The sequence below is a fragment of the Paralichthys olivaceus genome, chromosome 2 (assembly GCF_024713975.1).
Source record: "Paralichthys olivaceus isolate ysfri-2021 chromosome 2, ASM2471397v2, whole genome shotgun sequence".
NCBI classification, from domain to species: domain Eukaryota; kingdom Metazoa; phylum Chordata; class Actinopteri; order Pleuronectiformes; family Paralichthyidae; genus Paralichthys; species Paralichthys olivaceus.
Window position 1 is genome coordinate 25594718 of NC_091094.1, and position 22096 is coordinate 25616813.

Genomic DNA, 22096 nt, shown 5'->3' on the forward strand with positions numbered 1-22096 from the left:
CTCCAGGTTGTGTCTGGAGTCTAATAAGATACAGAGAAACCTCAAAAACGCGCACGCACGCACGCACACACACACAGGGTAATGACAGAATGGAGTAAATGTGGTCAGTTAGAGATCTTTTATTACTGGTCTCACGTATCTCTTCCATCATAAACACTTCCTCTTAACGTGTCACACATCAATACGCCACTTAAGACAAGTAGCTTGTAAACATTTGAAAAAAGCTTCAAACAAATAGAGAACTGGACAAAACAAAGCAGGAACAATGTCATTTCTTTTTTTTAAAACAAGATTTTACAATTCAAGATAAGCTGAAGGAAAAACACCATCAGAAAATACAAACGAACAAATACGCTGATGACACATCTTGATGGGGGAAAGTTTTAAATGGGCTTCAGGGTTATTTTCCCTCAATTGTTTAGTTCTTATTGCAAAAGTGTAATATAAGCGACCAAATCTTTGGGCTCAAATATAAATTCAAATAAATAAATATTGTGTGGTACTGCCAAATTACAATGAAGGTGAGGTAAACTACATCATATGTGCTGTAGAAGATTAGATTGAACTCTTGTTTTGTGGTATAAAATCTTAAGTGCATAAATGTATCCTCCCTTTGGGAATATATACATTTTTCAATAAGCAAACGTTAACATGTCATCAAATCTGAGTCATAGAAAAGCCACAGAATCCAATACTACAGGAACCCCTACATTTTTAAGTGCAAACGTTTCATCACAACATCTGCATGTACAATATCAACACTATATCAAAACACTTCACATATAAAAACATAGATTTAGATATCTCCCCATAAGGCTTTGATTTCCTTTAAAAAAAAAAAAAAAAGCCAACCACAGGGCCACCGCTGCCCACCTCCACAAGAGGAAAACAACATATTGAAAAACACATGCACAGAGAAACCAAAATAGCAGACATCTAACTATCTGGCCAATACAAAAATAGAAATTAATCTTAAAATTCTATTGGTGTTACAGGAAAATAAAAGATTACACGAAATGATACAGGTTTTTATCCCTCTATATACTGTATGTATATATATATGTATATACATATATTCTGAGTAGATCTGTTATCAAAAACGCTTAATAGCAGGTCGGAAAGTTTGTCCAGGTTCAGTTTTAGGTGCTGTGCATATTAACCCACGCTGCCGTCTGTATGTCGAGTGATGCAACCTTAAGAGCATTGCAGCAGACAATGTAGCAGTGAGCTCACACACACTCAACATCCCTGTGAAGTTTTACTCCAAACTTTCTCTGGCCTCTGGTTTGGTCTACTCAAAGATATGGCATAAAAACAAACAGGAGCGCTGTCGTATACCGTTAAATCTGTACTCCTCCACTTTGGGGAGAGAAACTTGAGCTTGGCTGTGGTAAGGCACCATGTATCAATGATGGGCGGCAGGTTGGGGGGAGGATAATGTCTGTAGGTTAAGTAAAAGTGAGCAAAGTCCCCCCCCACAAGATTCATTGGTCATCCATCCCTGGGTTAGAAAGTGACACTTGGGTAAACACACACTGGTGTGTTGTATGTATTGTGTAAACAAGCGTGATGTACAATATCCATGTTTAATAGCATAGAAAGTTGGGATCTACCTGGCGAGTCTGTGTCTCAGACTTATGGCTTCAAAGTAGAAAACAGGTGCAGACCTTTCATGGCTAATCAACTAGACAAGAAAGATTTAGGGGACAGGAAGGTACTTGAAAGTTCTGGAGTGTTTCTACATTGCCGTGATTAAAGGTCAATGTATTTCAGATTTGTTAAAGTGAAAGAGTCTAGGTACTAAGATGAGTAGGGTTTAGTCTGGGTTTCAGTAGCTGCACTAACACTGCAAGCAATAAAACGTCAAAGCCTGTCATTTACAAGAATAAAGGAAAGTGACACTGAAACTGACGAACAAGTTTCCAAGGTCTGCTGTGATTTTCATTCACGAGGAACAGTTCTTTCTGCAGTCACTTCCACAACAGACATGCAGGTAAATGGTCTGTATTTACATAGCACTTTTCTAGTCTTGTTGACCACTGCCATTGACCCATTCACACACACATTCATACAGTGCATCTATTAGCAGCACATAAATACACTGAACATGCATTATTACCACAAATTAGATAAGAAGGTGGAAACCTCTCTCATGTCTGTCTAGAAGTAGCTATATAGCTGGAGCCAGCATGTTGTTTTTTCACTTGGGATTTTGTAAATATTAAAGAATTTGTAGCTGCCAGGCAAACTCCGACGCAGTCACCACCCAACTGCCTCCCAATAAAAAATGTACACACATATTTGTATTAAAATACACAAATAATAGTGTTTATTGGTGGGTTTAAGAGGTTTTGTTACCCTCAGACTAAGCTCAGCTAGCCATTTACCCATTTCCAGCTTTTGTGCTAAGCCAAGGAAGCTACATGTCTCCTGGTCAAACATGAGAGCTGTTAATCAATCTTCTTATTTAACTCTCAATTGTATTTCTAAAAATTTGAAACTACTGAATTATGTCTGCCTTTAACAATTAATGGTTAGGTTAAAAAGGCAACATCAGAGCAGTAAGACGTTCATGGTTTGTGAGTTTCTAATTGCAGGGTCGATGCTCAGAAAGGGTTATGGCTTCACTTTGTGTCATTGAAAGCGCACTGGCTTTCATGGCTATTCTACTACATACACACACACTAGAACAGTTACATAGAGGCGTGATTCAAGGTTTCGGCTCGGATTATGGCCACACGTCACAATAAGACAGTCAAGGTAAAAGTCCCGTTGGATATGGCTATAGCAACGCAGAGCAGCTGAAGGCAATGCTTGACACTGAAGTTCAGGTAGAAGATTAAAGAGCTGCAGAAACACATGCGAGTTACATGAGTATAAGGACAGCGCAACAAAAAGGAGCAGAGTCTGTCAGTAGAGGAGATATTTGATTGGGAACCGATAACAATAAAAAGAAGGAGTCTTTTTTGGCAGTAACTGTTGCACAAGATAAGAAGGGAGCTCTAAAGGAAAGGTTGAGATATCTGCAATTTCACTTGTCTTGTGGTCCAAGTGTGAGGCAGATTGTGGCTGCCGAGGGTCTGATCCACATGCACAGTTGCCATGGAAATTCCTCCATCCTTTGAACTGCCGTGACTGAGGATCCCAAAAAGCCAGACAAAAATACTATGTAAGTGCGCACAGAGCAGCGGCATCAGTGTGTGAGTGCAGTACGTCATCCTCAGGGTGTAAATGCTAAATGCCATGAAAAAACTGGACTAGAAGACTGGACTCCTCAGCTTCTCCCTCAACACAGCAGATTGTAGTGAACTTTCAAGCACCAGTGTGAGGGGGAATGGCAATGACAGAGCTCCCACATTAATGTCCTGGATGTGGGAGCAGGAGATGGAGCTCTGGGGTGGTGGGGTGGGGAGAGTCTTACTGTCTGGGTCCAAACATGGTGATGCTGTGGGCGGCTGCACTCTATGTCTTTTGAGGGTCTGGTGAAATGGGGCCAGGCGTGTTGGTCCCATCTGTGCTGTGTACAGGGATCTGGAACTGGGGGGTGAGGACCGACGGAAACTGGAACAGGTGGCCTCCCTGGCGCCGTGTGGCTGGGCTGAGTGGAGCGACAGGACTGAGCGTGCTCCAGAAGTGGATGTTGGACAGCAGAGGACTGGGAGTCAGCAACAGAGTGGGAGTCTGAGGAGGAAGACATACAAGAAAGACTCATGTCACTTTCATTACAATGTGAACAATTTACATTTGCTTACGAATCGTCTTAATATTGTTAATACGTTTTACTTGGTAACTATAGGCCACAAAATCCCAGTATCCCTTGGGCTCTAGCATCTATGAGAAGTATCAACACCATTATAACCCTGGTTCCCAAGAATCACTGTCTACAACTGTCATTTGTTCAGACACTTAAATACATGTGGTGGTGTTGAGCCCACTTACAGCTCTTGGAGAGCCAGTAAACCATTTAGAGTTCAGGGGATAGAGGTAATCTTTGCAGATAACAAACTACATGTTCAAGTCCATACATCTTGTGTGAAAGATCGCATTAATTCACGTGCTCTATGACCTCCGTCAGTGACAGAGGAACCTTTTGCAAGTAGTTTCTGAAGACCACAAATCAAATGGATCCACATAACTATCCCTTCTTATAGCAATGTTAGTAACATCCAATTTTCTGATGATGTGCTACTTTAATTAAAAATCATCTAGTTTGGTGTCAGTCATAACAGAAAGGAACATCAATCACTAATCTATAATGAGCAGACCATTCCACCTATATAAGGTAAAAACAACCTGTGAACAACAGGATACTATACATATGAGATTGTACCTCTACACAATGGCCTATACAGCTTGTTTAAGCGCATATTTGATTTTAATGATGCATTACATGCAAATGTACACACACACACGCATACACAGATGATTGCATGTGATCAGTACAACAAAGTACATCACAGGCCTTTGAATAAATATTAGTTTTCTCACCCGTCACATTTAATTGCACTAGGTCTGTAATCACTTATATATGTATATTCTAGGTTTTAGTGGAATTCTTAAACGAATCATAATGTCACTAACTGGGTCAAATTTGAAGATACTGAACACAAGAGTAATTGACACGCTAGTAAAAACTTTTATCAACATGAATTTGTTTTGATCATCAAGAAACCAACTCAACAGCCTCCTCCTATATGACCAAGAGACACTACTTTCAGTCAGTCACTGACGAAGAAGAGAAATCACAGTGGAACTCCTGGCTCTCTGAGCTGTGGATCCCATGACTGAAGCTGCACTGACCTACTGCAAACAGACAGAATAATATACAACACTATCGGAATCAGCAGATCTAATAGACGTAGACATTTGCACAGTAGCTAATAGTCATGTGTCTATAAACAGCATCAGCAGGATTAAATTAAACAACAAAACTAGACCAAACAGCAAAGCATCAAAGGATAAATGCAGCTCTGCTGCCACCTACTGGTCACAAACACTAAATGCTGTTCTCTATGCAAAACCTATTCTTGACTGTTTAATTTACTGTTTGATGTTTTTCTATTTACCTACAGTCTAAGTTTACTCTACTAAGTAAGAGGTCTAACCGCTTCACCACAATACAAGGAGATGCACATAATTGCATGGTAAACACTTCAGCAGTTAACACTGAGCTTTGTTAAATAAATTATTTGTTAAAAAATCTGGTAAAACAAACTTTTTATATGCAGCTCTGCAGCTGTTTCTGGACATTCAATGATCGTCTAATGGCATGATAATTTTAAGGTGTCAGGAAATTAAATAAAAAAGAGGACACCTCATATCATTCAAACAGTACAGTCAAAGCAAACTATGCTATAAGACATCAAAAAAGTTATGAAGTAAGAGGATGCCCCACTGTTTAGTCTAAGCTTGAAATTATGATATTTCATTAAAAATCACTGAATTCTTTTCTATTTGCCGAATCTGTAAAGACACAATTCTGTGATCTCAGCTAAGAAGCCATGTGTAATGTGACACAAACAGTCACATGACAAAAATGATGCCACAATCATTCACACAAGGACGTGAGTATATTTTAACATAAGATCTCAAAGATGCAGAAATAATTATATATGTAGAGCACATGAAACCCCAATTTGTATATTTCAATTAACACTCAAAATATTTCATTTTATTTTAGTTGTTTTTAAATGAGTGATGTAGCATTATAAACGGGACATTTTTGATGTCTGTGCTGCTTCCATAAAGATTGCAGGACTTTACATTGCAGTGAGCCACAGTCAGGACTGCAGACAATATGTTGTGCTTCTCACAAATGATTCAGGCTACTGCTCGACAGCAGGTGCTCTGTGGAATGGATGCTGCCATGTTGACAGAAAAAGTTTTTACATGCTGTGGCAGAAAGAAATTGGGCCATTTGATTGTCTTACTTCTGTAGCTGAAAGCATGTAGCTTGGTGCTACATGCTTTCAGCTACAGAATTATACACACATTACACAATTTCTTTATTATCAACATATTCAATCTAGTCGAGACAGGTTTTGTGGCGCTAACGTGATTCTCTCCCTCATGAGCCTGAAATGAAATGCTCACCAAATCAGCATTTCAATCTTCTGTCAAGTTCATTCATATTCGCGTGAGTTGACACATTGACTTTTCTGCTGTTGCTTTCAAGTGCCGTCTTCACACACATCACTCTTGCAAACTGGTATCATGAAATGTTTTAATGTTTTTAACAGTCTGATCACTTTACCCAACTGTCCAACTATTTCATTTTCTTGCTGCTGTGTTTGGTTTTTGTTTAAGTGTAACCTCAAGTAAAATTCTCTTCAAAACCTCAGGAAAAAGACCCCACTCACCTGTAGCATTGCTGGTGTGAGAGAGGCAGTAGGTAGTGAGGGGCTGCAAAGGTTCATGGGGGAGAAGTCAGATGTGGTGACCAGCAGAGCAGGTGGGCTGATCTGCAGGATTTTCGGCGGCTTGCGTGTCTTTGCTAAGCTCTGAGTGCTGAGTGTTGTAGAGCTGCTCACTGAGGATGAACTGGTTTCAGCATCCACAAAACTGATCTCATCTCCAGACAGAGCGATGCTGCTGTCCACCTGCTGGACACAGAGAGATACTTGTCATACTCTAAAATATCTGTGGATATACATAAGAAAAGTATGTGTTTTAGGCAGTGTACACATTTTATACGTTAAAAAAACAGTCAACCATAATAGTTCTGTTTGTGAATATGCAGAGTTTGTGGAGGAGAGACAAGAATATGGGGCAGGAATCCTTCTGCTCTGGGTTTCTAGTTTGACCAATCACATCAGCAAAAGAGGTGGAACACATTGACCAAAATGTGTCACGATCTACTTTTTAATTTATCTGCAATTATATGCAAATAGCTGGTAATAGAAATAAGCCAAAATCTTGTTTGGACCTAAAATTGTTGTTAGTGTTTTTGTTAAAAAATTTCAACTCATGTTACAAAGAAACTAGTCAAACTGTAAACAGTGTATGGCAGTGGAAGACAGAGTCTGGTACACTGTCTGTCTATCTGCTGACTGCACTAAAAATATTGTTTGTTGCTGTTTCAATTGGCTCCAAATTGATGCTGTTGTAACCCAATCACCTTAAGATTGGTCAAGTGGTTCATTGTGAGATGCTTCTATGCTCACCATAGAGGTGGTTGTATGAGTTACAGTAGCCTTTCAGCTACCGTCAGCGCCAACCTCTCTGATCCTTCTCTACACTAATCAACAAGGTGTTTCTGCCTGCAGATCTACTACTCACTGGGTTTTTTTGAGTTATTGACATTCAACAATGACAACAATCATGTCAAAGTCACTGAGATCACATTTTTTATCATTCTGATGCTTCATTAATTATTTATTAATTGAAGCTCCACCAATTATATACACTGAACTGCTGCCACATGATTGGCTAGTTGGTGAGTATATCTTTCACAGGAGTTGGTGGAGACAAACAAAGAGCTAAAAGTTGAGTAAATAAAAAGGTGATAATGAGTCAGTGTTTTGTTTGTTTCTGTTGCTTCTACGTGGAAAAAATAATTGATGGTGATTTACAGACTTAGCTATTATTTATTGGGAGTTTATTTGGCTTTATCATTCATGTATGTTTAGATTTAACTGACATTGGAAGGTAAGGAAATCAGATTCAAATGTGAAAAGTTGCAGAGCGCACACAGTTTTTTGAACTTTTGGTGTTGGATCATGTGAGAAGCTGACAGAAAATATTGTCTCAAGGACAATTAATTATTGTGTGTGATGTGTTTTTATGTATATTTGCCTTCTCATGTGTCTGAGCGTCTCTCAGCTCTGGTGCCTGAGCATCTGCGGGCTGAGATGATCCAGACTCGATGTCGCTGTCAATCACCAGTTCATGAGAGGAGTCAGGCACTAAGCTTGGTGATGGGCTGGCAGACGTCAGCTCTGATAAGCTGAACGTTGGTTCTGATGGGCGGATGTGTTCAAATGAGTAGACAGATTGGGGTGGCAGGGAGGAGTGTGTGCTGATTTCTTCAACCTTCCGGGGCGGAGCTTGCAGAGGATTGAAGTGGTTGGACAAAATGGTTGGCTCTATGGCAACCTGAGGAGGCGGTGCTAGTGCTGGTTTTGGAGGGGTGTTTCCAAACTTGATGACTGATGGCAAAGCAGTTGGCTGTTGTGGCTGGCTCTGGGCTGTGGCGGTGAGACCCCTCTTGTCTGCCATCTTCTCTGCTGGGTTCTCCATTTTGATGGACTTGAAAAGCTGGCGTCCATTTTGTAGCGAGTTGAGTGTGAAGGACGTGTACAGGCCAGAGTGGATGTAGTCGTTACGGTTTGACTGCTTGGTGCTTGAGCCCAGAGCCCCTGTGTTACCTCCTACCTTGGCTCTGTCAACAAGCTCCCCCTCCTGTAGGGTGCTGTCCCTTCTTGTTAAGGGTGAAATGCCCCCAACACCCACATCCCCACTATCTGGTCGGGTAGACACATCTCCTTTCAGGATTTCAGGATAGGACACAAAGCGATAGACAAACTTCTGACCATTCACTTTCTTTATGATGTTCTGCAAGAAACAGAAAACACATGTCAGAATATATGTTAGTGGAATGGGCTTAATTAATGCTGCAAAATTACATCAGAATGATGGTCATTAGTGAGTCCTACTGAAACAGTTCTACAATATACTGTCACTTTTTTATTGTTTTTATGTTGTGGTCTATGTTGCAAGTTAGAAAACTTCTACATTCTTTCTACCTCGTTTATTTGCAGTTAAGATTTTATAGTCAAAGGTTTTCATAGAATGAAACTGAATGATTACTGTTCATACTGTTACTGGTTTCATGCATTGCATGTCCACTATTTCAGAGGTCTATTAATCAATCAACATAATCGTCAGACCCACTTTTACAACTTTTCAAAATAAAACGTTCTGTAATTCCACTCAGTAAAGCACAATAGAGAAACAAAAGGAATGCTGTGCTTTTACCTTTATGATAACTTGCCAAAAAGGAAGTGATTCTATGAATTTTGCTGCAATGACAGAGATCTGTGAATGTCAGTCCTATATGGTTGTGAAAATGACATGGTTGCGAATTTGAACCCTGGTTTGACACTGTTGCCAACCACTGTTGTAGTTTATCCAAGGAAGACGACGAGGAAGGAAGACTTTCCTAATCGCACCAAAATCAGTACTGCATTTTCTTGGGCAATTTACAATACATATGCCAACTGTGAAACCAATAAGATGAACTGTTCGCAAGATGTGCATTCTACATACAGACAGACTTACTAGATAGATATAAAAAATGAAAAAAGGAGTGCATCATTTAAAGAATGATGTGAAAGCAAGCACACAGCAAGAGCAGAAACAAGACTTTCCCTCATGTAGTATGTGTCTACCCAAGAAGCACTACAAGTAAAATAGAAAAGGGGAGACCACAGAAAAGTGTTACGGGTGGGACAGCGCTGTCCTTCCTGTCTGTACCAAAACAGCAGCCACTAATGCTGCAGCCACACATACCAAAGCAGCCCTGCCCAGAACGCCCACAGGGTTAGGCGGTACTTCTGCCAAACCACAAGCAGACTGAGAGACAGACAGCACTCTCCCTCTCTACACATGTCACTAAGCAATGAACCTGAACCATTCTGGTTGTTTGTGGGAATGACGATGTAGAGCTCAGGCTACAGTTGACTAATGGTTGGACATTTCCTTTATTTACCACAAGGTAGATTTGTATTAGAGGAAGGTCATTTTAATTCCTTCTGTTTGATGAGAATAATTGGTCAGACCTCCTTTTGATCAGCTACCACTTGCCCCATCAGTTACTGTAATATCCTGTCAATATAAACAACACTTCCTTTAATTTTTTTAAATTAAAAAGCCCTCAAGCATTTTATTGGATACACACCCGTAACTTTTTTTAAAGGGCTTTTATAGTAGAACAACGTAAATTGTATGTTACTGCAAGTTGGCTATGGCAATATCATCTATCTAAAGAGACTGAACCCGGGAAATATTACTTTGCTGTTCTGGATAACACATCTGTGTGTAAGATTTAGGTGAAAAGGAACTATTATGTAGTTGTCTTTACCCAAGAAAAGGCTCTTTATATTCAAATAATTTACATTAGTCCAGACTGGACAAACTAAATACCTTTTGAGTTTTTATGACAATTTAAGGCTACCACAGGTTCTTTTTCATGTTTGGAAGGAGAGGGTGAGGTGAGGGGTGTTCAGCTGCAACATACAATTTCAACACCCGATCACAAAATTCTACACACTGTACCTTTAAAGGCCTAGTTCAACCAAAGATGAAAATTCACTCATTATCTGCTCACCATTATGTCGATGGAGCAGGTGGGTGAAGTGTTTGAGTCCACAAAACACTTTTAGAGTTTCAGGGGTAAACAACATTGTAGCCAAATCCAATATACTGCTCACGTGGGGTCACCCAAGTGTTCAAATTCGACTTGAAATGAGAACATTTACATGTTTTTAGCCTAAATGCCCTCTGATATCTTCCTCTGGAGCAGCATTCGTGCTTGGATCACAGCAGACACTTAGGCCTAGTGTAACATGGTGTAAATTACGCCGTTTCGAGTCGAAATTGAATGTCAGAGCTGACGAACACCAGAGGAGCAGTATGGAGTCATTTTATGTTTTTTGTGGATTCAAACACTTTACCAACCCTCCATCGGCATACTGGTGAGTAGATCATGAGTGAATCTACATTTTTGGGTGAACAATCCCTTTAAGGGTTACATTTAGGAGGGTTATTTACTGAAATGATTGAAATTGGTAGATTGATTGATTTTCATTATTTATTTTACACATTATGTGCCCACCCTTAAACAGGCTTACAAGACAGCTATTTATAAAAAGAAAACCTAGAAGAAATAATGAAACCAGAATCAATAACAATACTAAACAAATAAACCATTCTGACTTTTTCCATAAGATTTAGAAACAAAGGTAGCCAACTAATGAGCATCAAAATTAATCTTTTATCATCATTTCTAGATTTTGAACCAGCAACCATGTAATTTTGTTATTCTTAACTCATAATAAGGGCAATAAAGAAGAAACTGTGATTCATTCTCAACTTCTGTTAATTCACACAACCTGTTTTAAATCTTCCAACTTCTAGGGCCAGAGGAAAGACTTTTGAATCCTCAATAAGTTTGTAAAATAAGATTCATTGCCATAGAAATGTGGTAGAAATGTCAATAATGCTTAACTGCCGCAGGCACATACAGACATAACAGTTTATCCACCCTTGTTTTTTTCCTGGCCTGTATTTGAGGGCCAACCTTTGTTTGTTTATGTCGACCGTGCCCCTGGCAGAGACCCAGCTGTTTTCAGTTTTTATTTGAGGATATGTAGCAAGTGGCGATAGTATAGGAACTGTTCTAGTTACCTGACAAAGGGCCTAATCTACAAAGATCCCAAATAAAGAGTGCTAAATTGCGTGTGCATTATAATAGATTGCCAGTTTGGTTGGTGGGCATTTTGTGGGTGATCTACTAAAAATAATTGTGTAAATGATAACAGGTGCAAAGGTTTTGCTTGCGTTACTGGTTTCTGCAATGGAGCATTAGGGAGAGCAGAGTAGGGCTGTCAAAATTGCTCCAAAATGATATTCGAATATTTGTTTTAAAAAAACACATAGGTTCGAACAATCCGAATATATGCGCAATGCGTGTTAGTGGAAGAGGCTAACAAACATGTTGATGAGCTACAGCAAAGAAATATTAATATAACTCAAAGAAACGCGATATGGCAGATTATCTGCGAGAAAGTTAATGCTGTGGATGAAACAAAAGAAAAAATGATTAAATTAAGAGAAGATGGCAGAAGAAGAAGAACAACACCAAAAGAAAAAATTGCACATAATAAAACCTTGGCTAATAAAACAGGTGGGGGGGCTGGTTGAAGAGATGCCTCTGACCAATATTGAGCAGCAGGTGCAGTTGACTTTCTGAAAAAAAAACGTCTTCCACGCCATCACCTCCTCACCACAATGACTGCAGCCATCGGTGTGCAACGCTGTGCAGATTAGCACCTACCTTTCAAACGTATCGAATATAGATGCATTTACAATCACCGCAATTATTTTCAGGCTTTGTAATTCACAATGTGTGTGTTTAATTATAGTATTTGCATCTACTCCTCCCAATATTTTACGCACTCAGGTTGAAAGGCTTGCATGTTTTTTTGCAAGTGAAATCAAGTTTGCACACGTTTTTACACGTGCAAACATTAGTAGATCAGGCCCAAAATCTAAAGGCCAAAAGACTGAGCTGCCACATGAAATATGAGGCAGCTGCTCTAAGCCAACTAGAACCACTGCAGAAGAGAGGAGTTGATGTGTGTTTACCTTGTCGTAGTAGTATCTGAGGGCCCTGCTCAGTTTGTCATAGTTCATGTTAGGCTTGTTCTTTCGAGCACCCCACAGCCGTGCAACCTCCTCAGCCTGCAGCAGCTTGAACTCGCCTTCCTCATTGGTCCAGCAGATGAGTTGGTCATTACTGGAATCCAATAGGAGCTGGAGTAGGAACTGCCACAGGGTGACAGAGTTGTCCATGTCTCTCACTTTGAAAGAGGAGAAAAATCATTAGGCTCATAAAACAAGAAATTGCTGCTCACAGCACAACAATACTGAATTACACAAGCTTCTGGGAAATATCAGCTTTATATGAACACACTGCCATGAGTCACTTCATTCTGACAATTAAGTTATGATGAAGTGTTGTAATTTAGTTCTCGTTTTCACCACTTTGCTCTGATTTGCCTGCTTTGATCAGTCAACCAAAGAACGGTTGAATGCTCCAACACTGAGCATTTGCATACACAGCAGCACACAGATAGATGATAAATGTAGGTATCAGTCTTAATATCATTCTGCTATAAAGATTACAAAGAGTGTCATATTTTATCTTCAGGACCAATGCAAATAATAAACAGTCATCTTTACGATTTATTTTAAAAAGCAAAAAAATACCTACACAAACCATCAGATCTGTTGAAAAAACAGAGTTTCAACAGAAATCGGGTGTAATTGCTGTAAATGGTTATTTAATAGCCATGGAATAAGAGGCTGTTTTACAAGGCCAGGTGCACCATCTATTATAAAAATCCCTCACATGTTTCCCACATTTCAGGGTGAAAATGTCACCAAACATCCTGTTGAATAAACTGTAGAGTGGTTTTATTAACAGCTGGATAAAGCCAAACACCTTCCATGCCTTTCCCTTCAGGGGAAATTCTAATGCCTAAAGTGGTAGGTAAGTTTCTACGTTCTTTGTCCCTTGGTGAGCCAGTGGGCAGAAAAGAATAGTGATCCTGTCCACACAGTTCAGGGTGAGTATAGCAGCATATCTGCTAAAAGGTCCCGTGTGTAAAATTTAGGTGAAAGGGATCTATTGGCAGAAATTTTATATAAAATAATCCTAGTGATGTTTTCACTAGTGTGTTTCACCTAAATTGTACGAATTGTTGTTTCTTTACCCTATAATGTTTTTTTAACATTAGTCCAGACTGGACAAAATAAACACGTTTTGAGTTTTCAGGAAAATTGAAGGCTACCATGGGTATTTTTCATGTTAGGAAGGAGAGGGTGAGGTGAGGGGTATTCAGCTGCAACATGCAAATTCAACACTAAATCCTACACACTGAACCTGTAAGTGTGGCCCTATTCTTGTTCAATTCATGACCATATCTAGACATTATGTCAAATTTCTCACATTAAGCCAATAATTGGGGCAGCTGTGGCTGAGGGGTAGAGCGGTCGTCCTCCAACCAGAAGGTCGGCCGCTCAATCCCCAGTCTTCCCATCTACATGCCAAAGTGTCCTTGGGCAAGATGCTTAACACTGAAGTGCTAATAGATGCACTGTATGAATGTGAATGGGTGAATGGTAAACTGTAGTGTAAAGCGCTTCAAGCGCCATCAAGACTAGAAAAGCGCTATATAAATACAAACCATTTACCAAACCATTCATTTCAAATATAAGAAAATTACACAAAGTAAAGTCATTCACACAATATCAGGCAAGGACTTTAAAGCTGACATACAGTGCCAATATTATAGGTGTAATGTTACAATCATATTAGACCTAAAATAATCAACACATTTTAATATTGATTTAACAGTCTTTTAAGAAAAAAGGGCAAAAATAAATACACTTTTATAATTGCTGGTTACAGACTCAAAATGTGGGTGTTTTCTGGTTGTCTTCAGTGATAATAAACTGAATGTCATTGTGTTATTAAGAGTTTTAAGGGTGTCATCAAGGTCTTTGGTAAATTGTGATGGGCTATTTTATGATGTGAGATTCTACGATGTATTAGTCAATACAGAAAATGATTGGTAGAATTATCAGTACAATTGTTTGTTGTAGCCCTAATCACATTTTTTCCTAACTGTAACATGATGACTGCAGCTCCTACAAATGTCACAACCAACATAATAATGGACATTACAACCCAAACATAAGTTTACAGACTAAATAACCTATTATTGTAGTCAGTCTTTGTCTAAAACCCTGACAACAAAACACCTCCACACAAATCCTGGTGAATTATTTTTTCAGAGGTGCTTTCATTATGCTTAATTAAAACAGTAAACCATATTTCGGCATTCTGGCATTTGCTTGTGGGTTGCTGACAACACACTGACTTGTGAACAAAGTAGTTCAAAAGAAGCTGACTTTTGTCTTATGCCTGTGTTTGACTGTATTATTTTTTCAGCTAAGGTACAAGGCCACATCTGGCACTTTCTTTGATGCTGTTGAGGGGCTCGGCTGCAGTCTGTGCAGCTTTTCCACCATGACATCCTACGCACAGATTAAAGGCCATGCACACTGGAGGTACACCCACACAGGTGTTTTCACTTTGGATTAGACCTCCTCTCAGCTCTTTGTGGGCACGAACAGAAACCTGTTTTATTGACATCTGCCTCATTTATTTGCTGGACCTGTCAGAAGTGGAACAACATTAAATTCTTCAGGCATATGTTTTGTGAGCTCTGCAAACTCTCAGGGTTATTACACCCAGCTTCAATCTGAAATGAAAAGCATTAAAGGGGCAATGCATACCTGTGCCATAACTTTTATATATTGTAATAACTAATGCACGAGTTCCTTATTGTAATATCTAATTATTATTGTAATAACTAGTGCCTGTTCTAAACCCGCATGTGTGGAATGGGCTCCTTGCTTGGCCTGTGGTTATGGTAGTTGCAGTTTTCTATCAGAAACTGCAGAACAGACCTGCAGGAATTGGGCCATGGCAAATAAAGACTACCTGCTGGACTAGTTAACCCTAACCCTAACCCTGAAGCTTCACCAACATGATTTACATTGGTGAGTCCAGGTGTTCTATTTTAGCTGGTGTTCATGTTAACTGTTGATATTTGTTTACATTCCACTCTCTGTGCTCCACATGTTGTCGATTGCAGATTCGTAATTTTCACAAAACAAGGCAAAAAGTCACCATTTACTTCAATTGTATTGGATTTGGCTGCAACGCTGTTTACCACTGAATCTCATAAAGTGTTTTGTGGACTCAAACACTTCACCCACTCCTCCACTGGCATAGTGGTGAGTAGGTAATGATTGAATTTTAATATTTGTGTGAACTATTCCTTTTACAGTTTTGGAAACTCTTGAAGGTCAAACTAAAAGTGTAAATATTACACTCCCTCCTGCCTGTGTCACCTCAGCTGGTGATTAATGAAAGGGTCACATAATTACATGTTGTTCAGAAGGAAAGTGAGGGGCTCCCCTTTTCACCAGTCAAGAGTTGCTGCAGATAAAGAAAGACGATAGATGGGAGTGTTCATGCTGCGATTGACAATGAGAGTAAGCACATAAGTGAGGGCAGGGAAAGCTGCATTTATAATGTGGGTGGATATTATAAAATCATCAACCACAGCATGACTACTGTATATGTATCTTACAGAGTAGAGCTGAGAACAGCTTCAGCCCTCCTTGTCCTGCTGTGTCTCTGCAGCTGTTGAGTTGAAAAAGGAGGAAATATACTTCCCCTCAGAGGTGTTCAGATCTGGTGGTGTTTCATCATTTTTGGGGGGTACATGGGCTTGGTGTGTTTTTGAATTGTTTTTACCAGTGCCAATATAATATCTCTATTTCTGTACCAACAATCATGATGTATCCATTTCTGATTCGTCACTATCACATGACCCTTTTGACAGAGCATCTGCCTCGACTACCACTGGTGAATGCAACATGGGGAACAGATTACAATTACTGCTGACCTTGTTGCCTTTGCCAACAGTTGTTTAACAGTTCTGCATTTGATAATGCTACAGCTGCCTACATGTGCAGCCAAAGATTAATCGAGCACAGAGCAACAATTCGGAATCTGACCAGAAATTAAATGAAACTTTCAATACTTAGTCAAAACCAACAAAGTACAGATGTCTCTCACTGCTTCTGTAGCTGTTTTGTGTCCCTTACACCTGTGTCTTGTTCTTGAAAGGAGGAAAAAGAGAGGGGACTTCTTACGAAACACCTTAATGAAATACCTCTTCAAAGCCAAGAGTTTCACGAGGGCAACTAAGACCTAATGTAACAAGACTTATTTGAGCTAAAATAACAGCATATAACCGAGAGTGCAGATAAATACTGCAATTAACAGCTAAGAAAGAGACGTAGCGTCGACAGTTTTTTCTGCAGCATTTCCCCGAGGGAACTGTTAAGCACTCTGATGTGGTAAGTTAATTTCAAGGTATCAACTTGGATTGCACCAAGTATGCACTGGCTGGATGCACTTCAGACATGTAGATTTATAATCATGAATGACACACCTTGTGGTTGCACCATTCTTCCAGGTGGAGTGTCGGTTACACTTTCTCTTTAGACAACTGTGGTTGTCAGCTGTCAGTGCGGTGGTAGCTTTGCACTGTGACAGAAACTGCCATGCAGCAGCTTGAGGACTTGTTATGACCCAAGCTATCCAACAGCACCAATCATCATCTATGTACGGCTGCCTCCCACATGGCAGAGGTTCTGCTGAGGCGCTTATGTTCCAGTTCAGTTTTCTGTACATGCTTGTGAATGCAAAAACTGACAGGCCCTGAGACTCCAATTAGATATACAGCCTTTCTGTCATCCACAGTAATTCCTTTCTATTTTTAAAGACCATTAGATCACACTTTAGAGATCTCGCTCTCAATAACACATTCAAATACAATGCAAATGTGGAAATGGGGTTGTTTGTGCACCATGTTTCCAAAACGGGCCTCACATGGGACACAAAGCTTGCTTAAATTTCCCTCGGGATCAATAAAGTATCTCTCCGTCTCATTCCCACTGCAGTTATTAAGCTACTCACATGTTGCATGTTTTAAAGCCTCAAAAGTTGTTGTCAGCAAAATGACAAACACACACACACACACACACACACAGGATTCCTGGTTCATCTTCTCTCTGTTGCTGTTTTCAAATTGTATACTACAGACCGACTGTGATTCCCTGTCAGAATCTGTCGACATGTGTGTGTGTGTGTGTGTGTGTGTGTGTGTGTGTGTGTGTGTGTGTGTGTGTGTGTGTGTGTAAGCTTCTTATGAGGAAGAGTAAATCTGCCCTGACCTGCTGGGTTGAAGACCCCCCCCCCCACACACACACACACAAACACACAATCTGTCCTAATCATGTTAAAACCAGAGATATGGAGGGAAAATGGGACAGTGTGAGATCTGCTGCCAGGGGAAAAGATTACCGATGGATGTTATATAAAGTCTGACATTAGCAAACGTTATCTACGGAGCGATGAGATAACGTCAGCTCGCTCCCATCAGTCATGAGTTATTCAAGCACAGTAAACTCTCAGGCTGGAGAGAGTGGTTGGAACTATCTGATAGCCAGTTTCACACACACACACACACACACACACACACACACACAGCAGATAAAAAAGACCACTTGTTGATGGATACTGTTAGTTTCGGTATCGTCGGCATGTGCCAACAGTCCATTCCCGGTTGCTGACAGCGGCTCGGGGTGGAGCTGACGCGTCCCCGTCTGTGTGACAGTCGACAAACAAATCAACGCAGCGACATTAAGAGCGGCGCCAGGAGCTACTGTAAGTTAGCGCTCGGCTAGCTCCACTTTAGCTTGTGTGCTAACAGTACCTCGCTCGCAGAGCCCGCTGGATTTCCAAGTCGTCGAGCCGCGTCCAGATATCCCCCAAACATGTCTGAAAAGCCTGTTACTCCGGCATGGCTCGGGAAACAAGTTTCTAAGCGAGTGTCAAGCAAATACCTGGACGTAAAATACATTTAACTGGCTTTGGCTCGAACCGACGATATATCCTCTGTACAGGAAATTATGCTGCGTTCATTGCTGCTCGTACATCTCACATTGGACGACAGTGTCGCCTACAAGTGCGATACAGTATTATGTCATATATGACATAATCAGACATGTGTGATTCTGCGAGCTGGTAGCTGTTGCTGTATTATTATTATTACTATTATTAGAAGTAGGAGTACAATTTGTTATTACTGCTGCTGGTACTACTACTACTTATAATAATAACAGTAATAATAATAATTATTATTATAAACTGTGACAACAAGATAAAGTATAGCTTTAATCATATTTTGAACAATGTATTGATAGTAATACTGTAATAGTATATGTAAGCAGTTTACTCAACATCCAGTGTTTTGTTCGATGATGTAGTTAGCATGATGTTTGACAATTCACCTCAGAAACTCGTAACTTGTAACACCTCTCTGTGGTATATGTTTTCAAAATTCCGACTCTCCCTACAGCCCTAAACGCGTCATTAAACATTGAGGTCACTTCCTGTCTTGTGTCTCTGGCTGTCAGGTTTTTCATGTTGTTGGGACTTTTGCTTTACAAAACAGAAATAAAGACACACAAACGTGTGACGTGTCTAACCTGTAACGTGGACTTGTGTATTGCTCCAGTAAACACGTGTGGTTTATCACGTGTTTCCACAACATCTGAACTGAGCGTCCAGTTTAAATATAAATCTACACTGTGATTTTACCGCCCATCAGCAGATCAAAGCCCATTTAACAAAACTGTTCGACTGAAAGTACAATTTATTAGAGTCTATTTTTACTCTGACAGTTGTGTGAAGTCATGTTATTTCAGTTAATAAAAGATGAGTGGATACAATTTCCAGTAATTGGATTTGGTGTCAATATTAAACAAGGAGCTTCTTACTTCATTTCTGTTTCAGAAGCACAGTTAATGTATGAAAATCATGTTGATGACTGAGATCACGCGATATTTATTTCTGCCTCACTCTGTTTATGATTTATCTATCCCTGCATGCACTGGGCCACAAGAAAGCTACCCTATGTCTATCACGTGCGTCAACTGCATACCCATTTTATTTAATTCGTATTTCATGGAATAGGGTCATGTACCGAAATACATCTGGCAGTTTTAGAAGTCACATGATTAAAATAACAATGTTATTGAATTAAAGAATATTTGAAAAAGAGGATTTGTATAATGAAATTGTAAAAAGCTTTACAAATGTATCTTAACAATATAAATGAAAGTCTTGTTTACCCTGAGTGATGGTCAGCAGAGACACACTTTCACACTGGACAAAAAAAATAACCCAAAAAACCACAACATCCTTATCGTCAGTGTGAAAGATCACAAGCAACATTAAGTCTCAGTTGAAATGACTGCAGTGTAGATATTAATTAATTCCATCTTCGATTGTGGCAACTTATTGGTTATTCTGTGTTTAATAAACCTGTATGTCTGCTATATTTTTTGTGTAAAATGGTTAAGACTCACCTATAAAATAAATAAATTCGCTCCCAGCATCACAGGATTAACTTCTTAACTCTTAACCTTTATTCTTTACAGGAACGTTTAATGTTGCTCCTTGTGACATTTCTGACCTTTTCACTAAATGCCATCTCTTTTTATAGTCTTTGCAAGTAGCTCAATAAATGTACACAAATATGTTGGAATCATACAACATTATAAACACAATTTTACTGATTTTCCCTTAAGATAGAGAGTTATTAGCAACATAGAGAATTGTCTTCTTTCTCAGTTGACATTGAATGTATATTTCAGATTCACCACCAAGTGGCAGCATATCATAAGGATGTCACACCATCAACTGAATCACAGCAAACTTCAGTCCAACTTGTACACAGTCATTGGAGTGAACAGAGAGTAAACATGATGCTGAACTCATCTGAGCTTAACCATGTTTTAATAACGCTGATTAAACTTTCATTTGTGCATGTTAATTTGGCCAGTATGTGGTTATAAGTATGTATCTTTATATATAAATTTATATAAATGTATATACAGTATATGTATATAGAGTGATTGATCTGCTGATTGCATGAGTCATCACAGCCTAGGAAGATTCTACTATGGATTCAAACTTTCTCCAGGTTTGTCATGTGTTTACATTTTACATAGATTTACTGTGCATTTTTAAAAATGCACATTGATAGATTCCAGTTGAATTGTGCTTTTGTCCATTATTTTTTAGCCCTTTTTTTCAATTACACAAAAAAATAACAAAAAATCAATCATTGTAATGGAGAATTTGATGTTCTCCCAGGCAACAGAAGACTCTTTTTATTAATTATTTTATCACTTCATGAGATGGTTCTCACTGACATACACATCATATGGACTAGAGTTGCAACCATTAGTTGATTAATGTGACAGCTCCCAAATGTGAAGCCAGAGTGTCTTGATCGCCCCCTGGTTGCTGGCTGCAGTATAGGTCATAATATGTTAGTGGATGGGATGTGAACCAAACTAAAAACTCATAGTATAGTATGTCTCAAAGATGGTTTCTGTCATTTTAAGGATTCTTATCATAATGATGTATGTTCAACTGTTCATTGTTCTAGAAAGTTTGGTTTTGATTAGTTATTAGATGGTATAAAAAAGGTGAAATGTCATGATTGACAGCTGAGACAAACTCAGGATTGGTTGAACGACCTCATTGGCGGGACCTCGATAGTGTGGCTCCATCCCTCGGTTGCTACTGTGCTAACTCTGGTTCTAAGTAACCTCTTTGATGCAAGATGGCAGCTTTCTCGTATGTTAAAGGTTCATTTCTGGATTGTGGTTGCAAGTGGAGCTGCTTTGTACAACTTAATAGAACATCTATCATCTAATACTTGTACTGATATCTAATTCTACAGCTCTTCCTTGTTTAGAACCACCTTCCGATTACATATCTGTCTGTCTGCTGTTTTGCAAAGCTGAGAGGATCTGAAGAATGCAAACCGACTAGGTTTATCAAAACAAGGATTCTTGTTGTTTTATCTATTACTAATGTGAAAGTACTGATCAGTGCAGATTTAAACTTTTCTCAGGCAGCTTGAAATCAGTTTCCAACTATAGGCCACAGGAAAAGTGGAATGATGGAAATAAAAAAAATGTGGGAGGGAGAAAAACCTCCTGTGAATTCTCAAAATGAGTTTCTTATTCATTGTTGAAGTAAGTGCTTTAAGTTATCCATTAGAAGAGTATTTTAAAAACTTCCTTGAGAAGGAAGTTATTTTGTCACAGTTACTCATTAGTATGAATCTGCAGCTTTTATAATGCAGCATTGTTCCAATTTAAAGACAGTACAAGGCTCTGTCCTACAGTAACCTCTGGTCACAAACAATTGTTAGCCAGCTTCTCTTATTACATTATAGCCTGCAGCCATATTTCATTTCTGAAAGGAAACCCCCTTCTGTCCAATGATTCTGGCCCCAGATACCCGGAATTTGCACATCAGGAATCAGATGAGCAGCTTTTTCAGACTGCGTGATCCCAGAGTAGCGACAGTGTGAAAGGACAGAGCAGGAAAGGAGACAACTGCTTTGAAGCTGGTCCCGGCTTCCTCTGGGTGCTCCCACCTCAGCCAAACACGACTGGAAAGCATCAACAGCCAGAAATTCCTGATACGCACAGAGCTAAAGCTGCAGCTTCCTCTGCTAACTATTGAACAAAGAGATGTTACTGCAGTCGTCAGATCAGTGTTAGAAAGCCGGCAGCATGAATTTATCCAGAGCCTCAGTGGAACGGCCTTGATTTGGTTATCCTGCCACCCACTCTGTGCTGT

General features: G+C 39.5%; 1 protein-coding gene across 2 annotated transcripts; it reads right to left on the bottom strand.

The window, feature by feature from the left end:
* Window positions 1-103: 103 nt before the first annotated feature.
* elk4 (ETS transcription factor ELK4) lies at window positions 104-18371 on the bottom strand. Of its 2 annotated transcripts, none has more exons than XM_020086334.2 (5): window positions 18144-18371; window positions 12367-12581; window positions 7795-8553; window positions 6360-6599; window positions 104-3681 (listed from the first exon to the last, which is right to left on the bottom strand). In XM_020086334.2, exons 2-5 carry the CDS (start codon window positions 12571-12573, stop codon window positions 3463-3465), a joined length of 1425 nt encoding a protein of 474 aa, XP_019941893.1. In that variant the 5' UTR covers window positions 12574-12581; window positions 18144-18371; the 3' UTR covers window positions 104-3462. The 2 variants fall into 2 exon arrangements, with proteins under 2 accessions (XP_019941893.1, XP_069369433.1); XM_069513332.1 differs by having other exon boundaries at window positions 6360-6602.
* Window positions 18372-22096: the final 3725 nt, after the last annotated feature.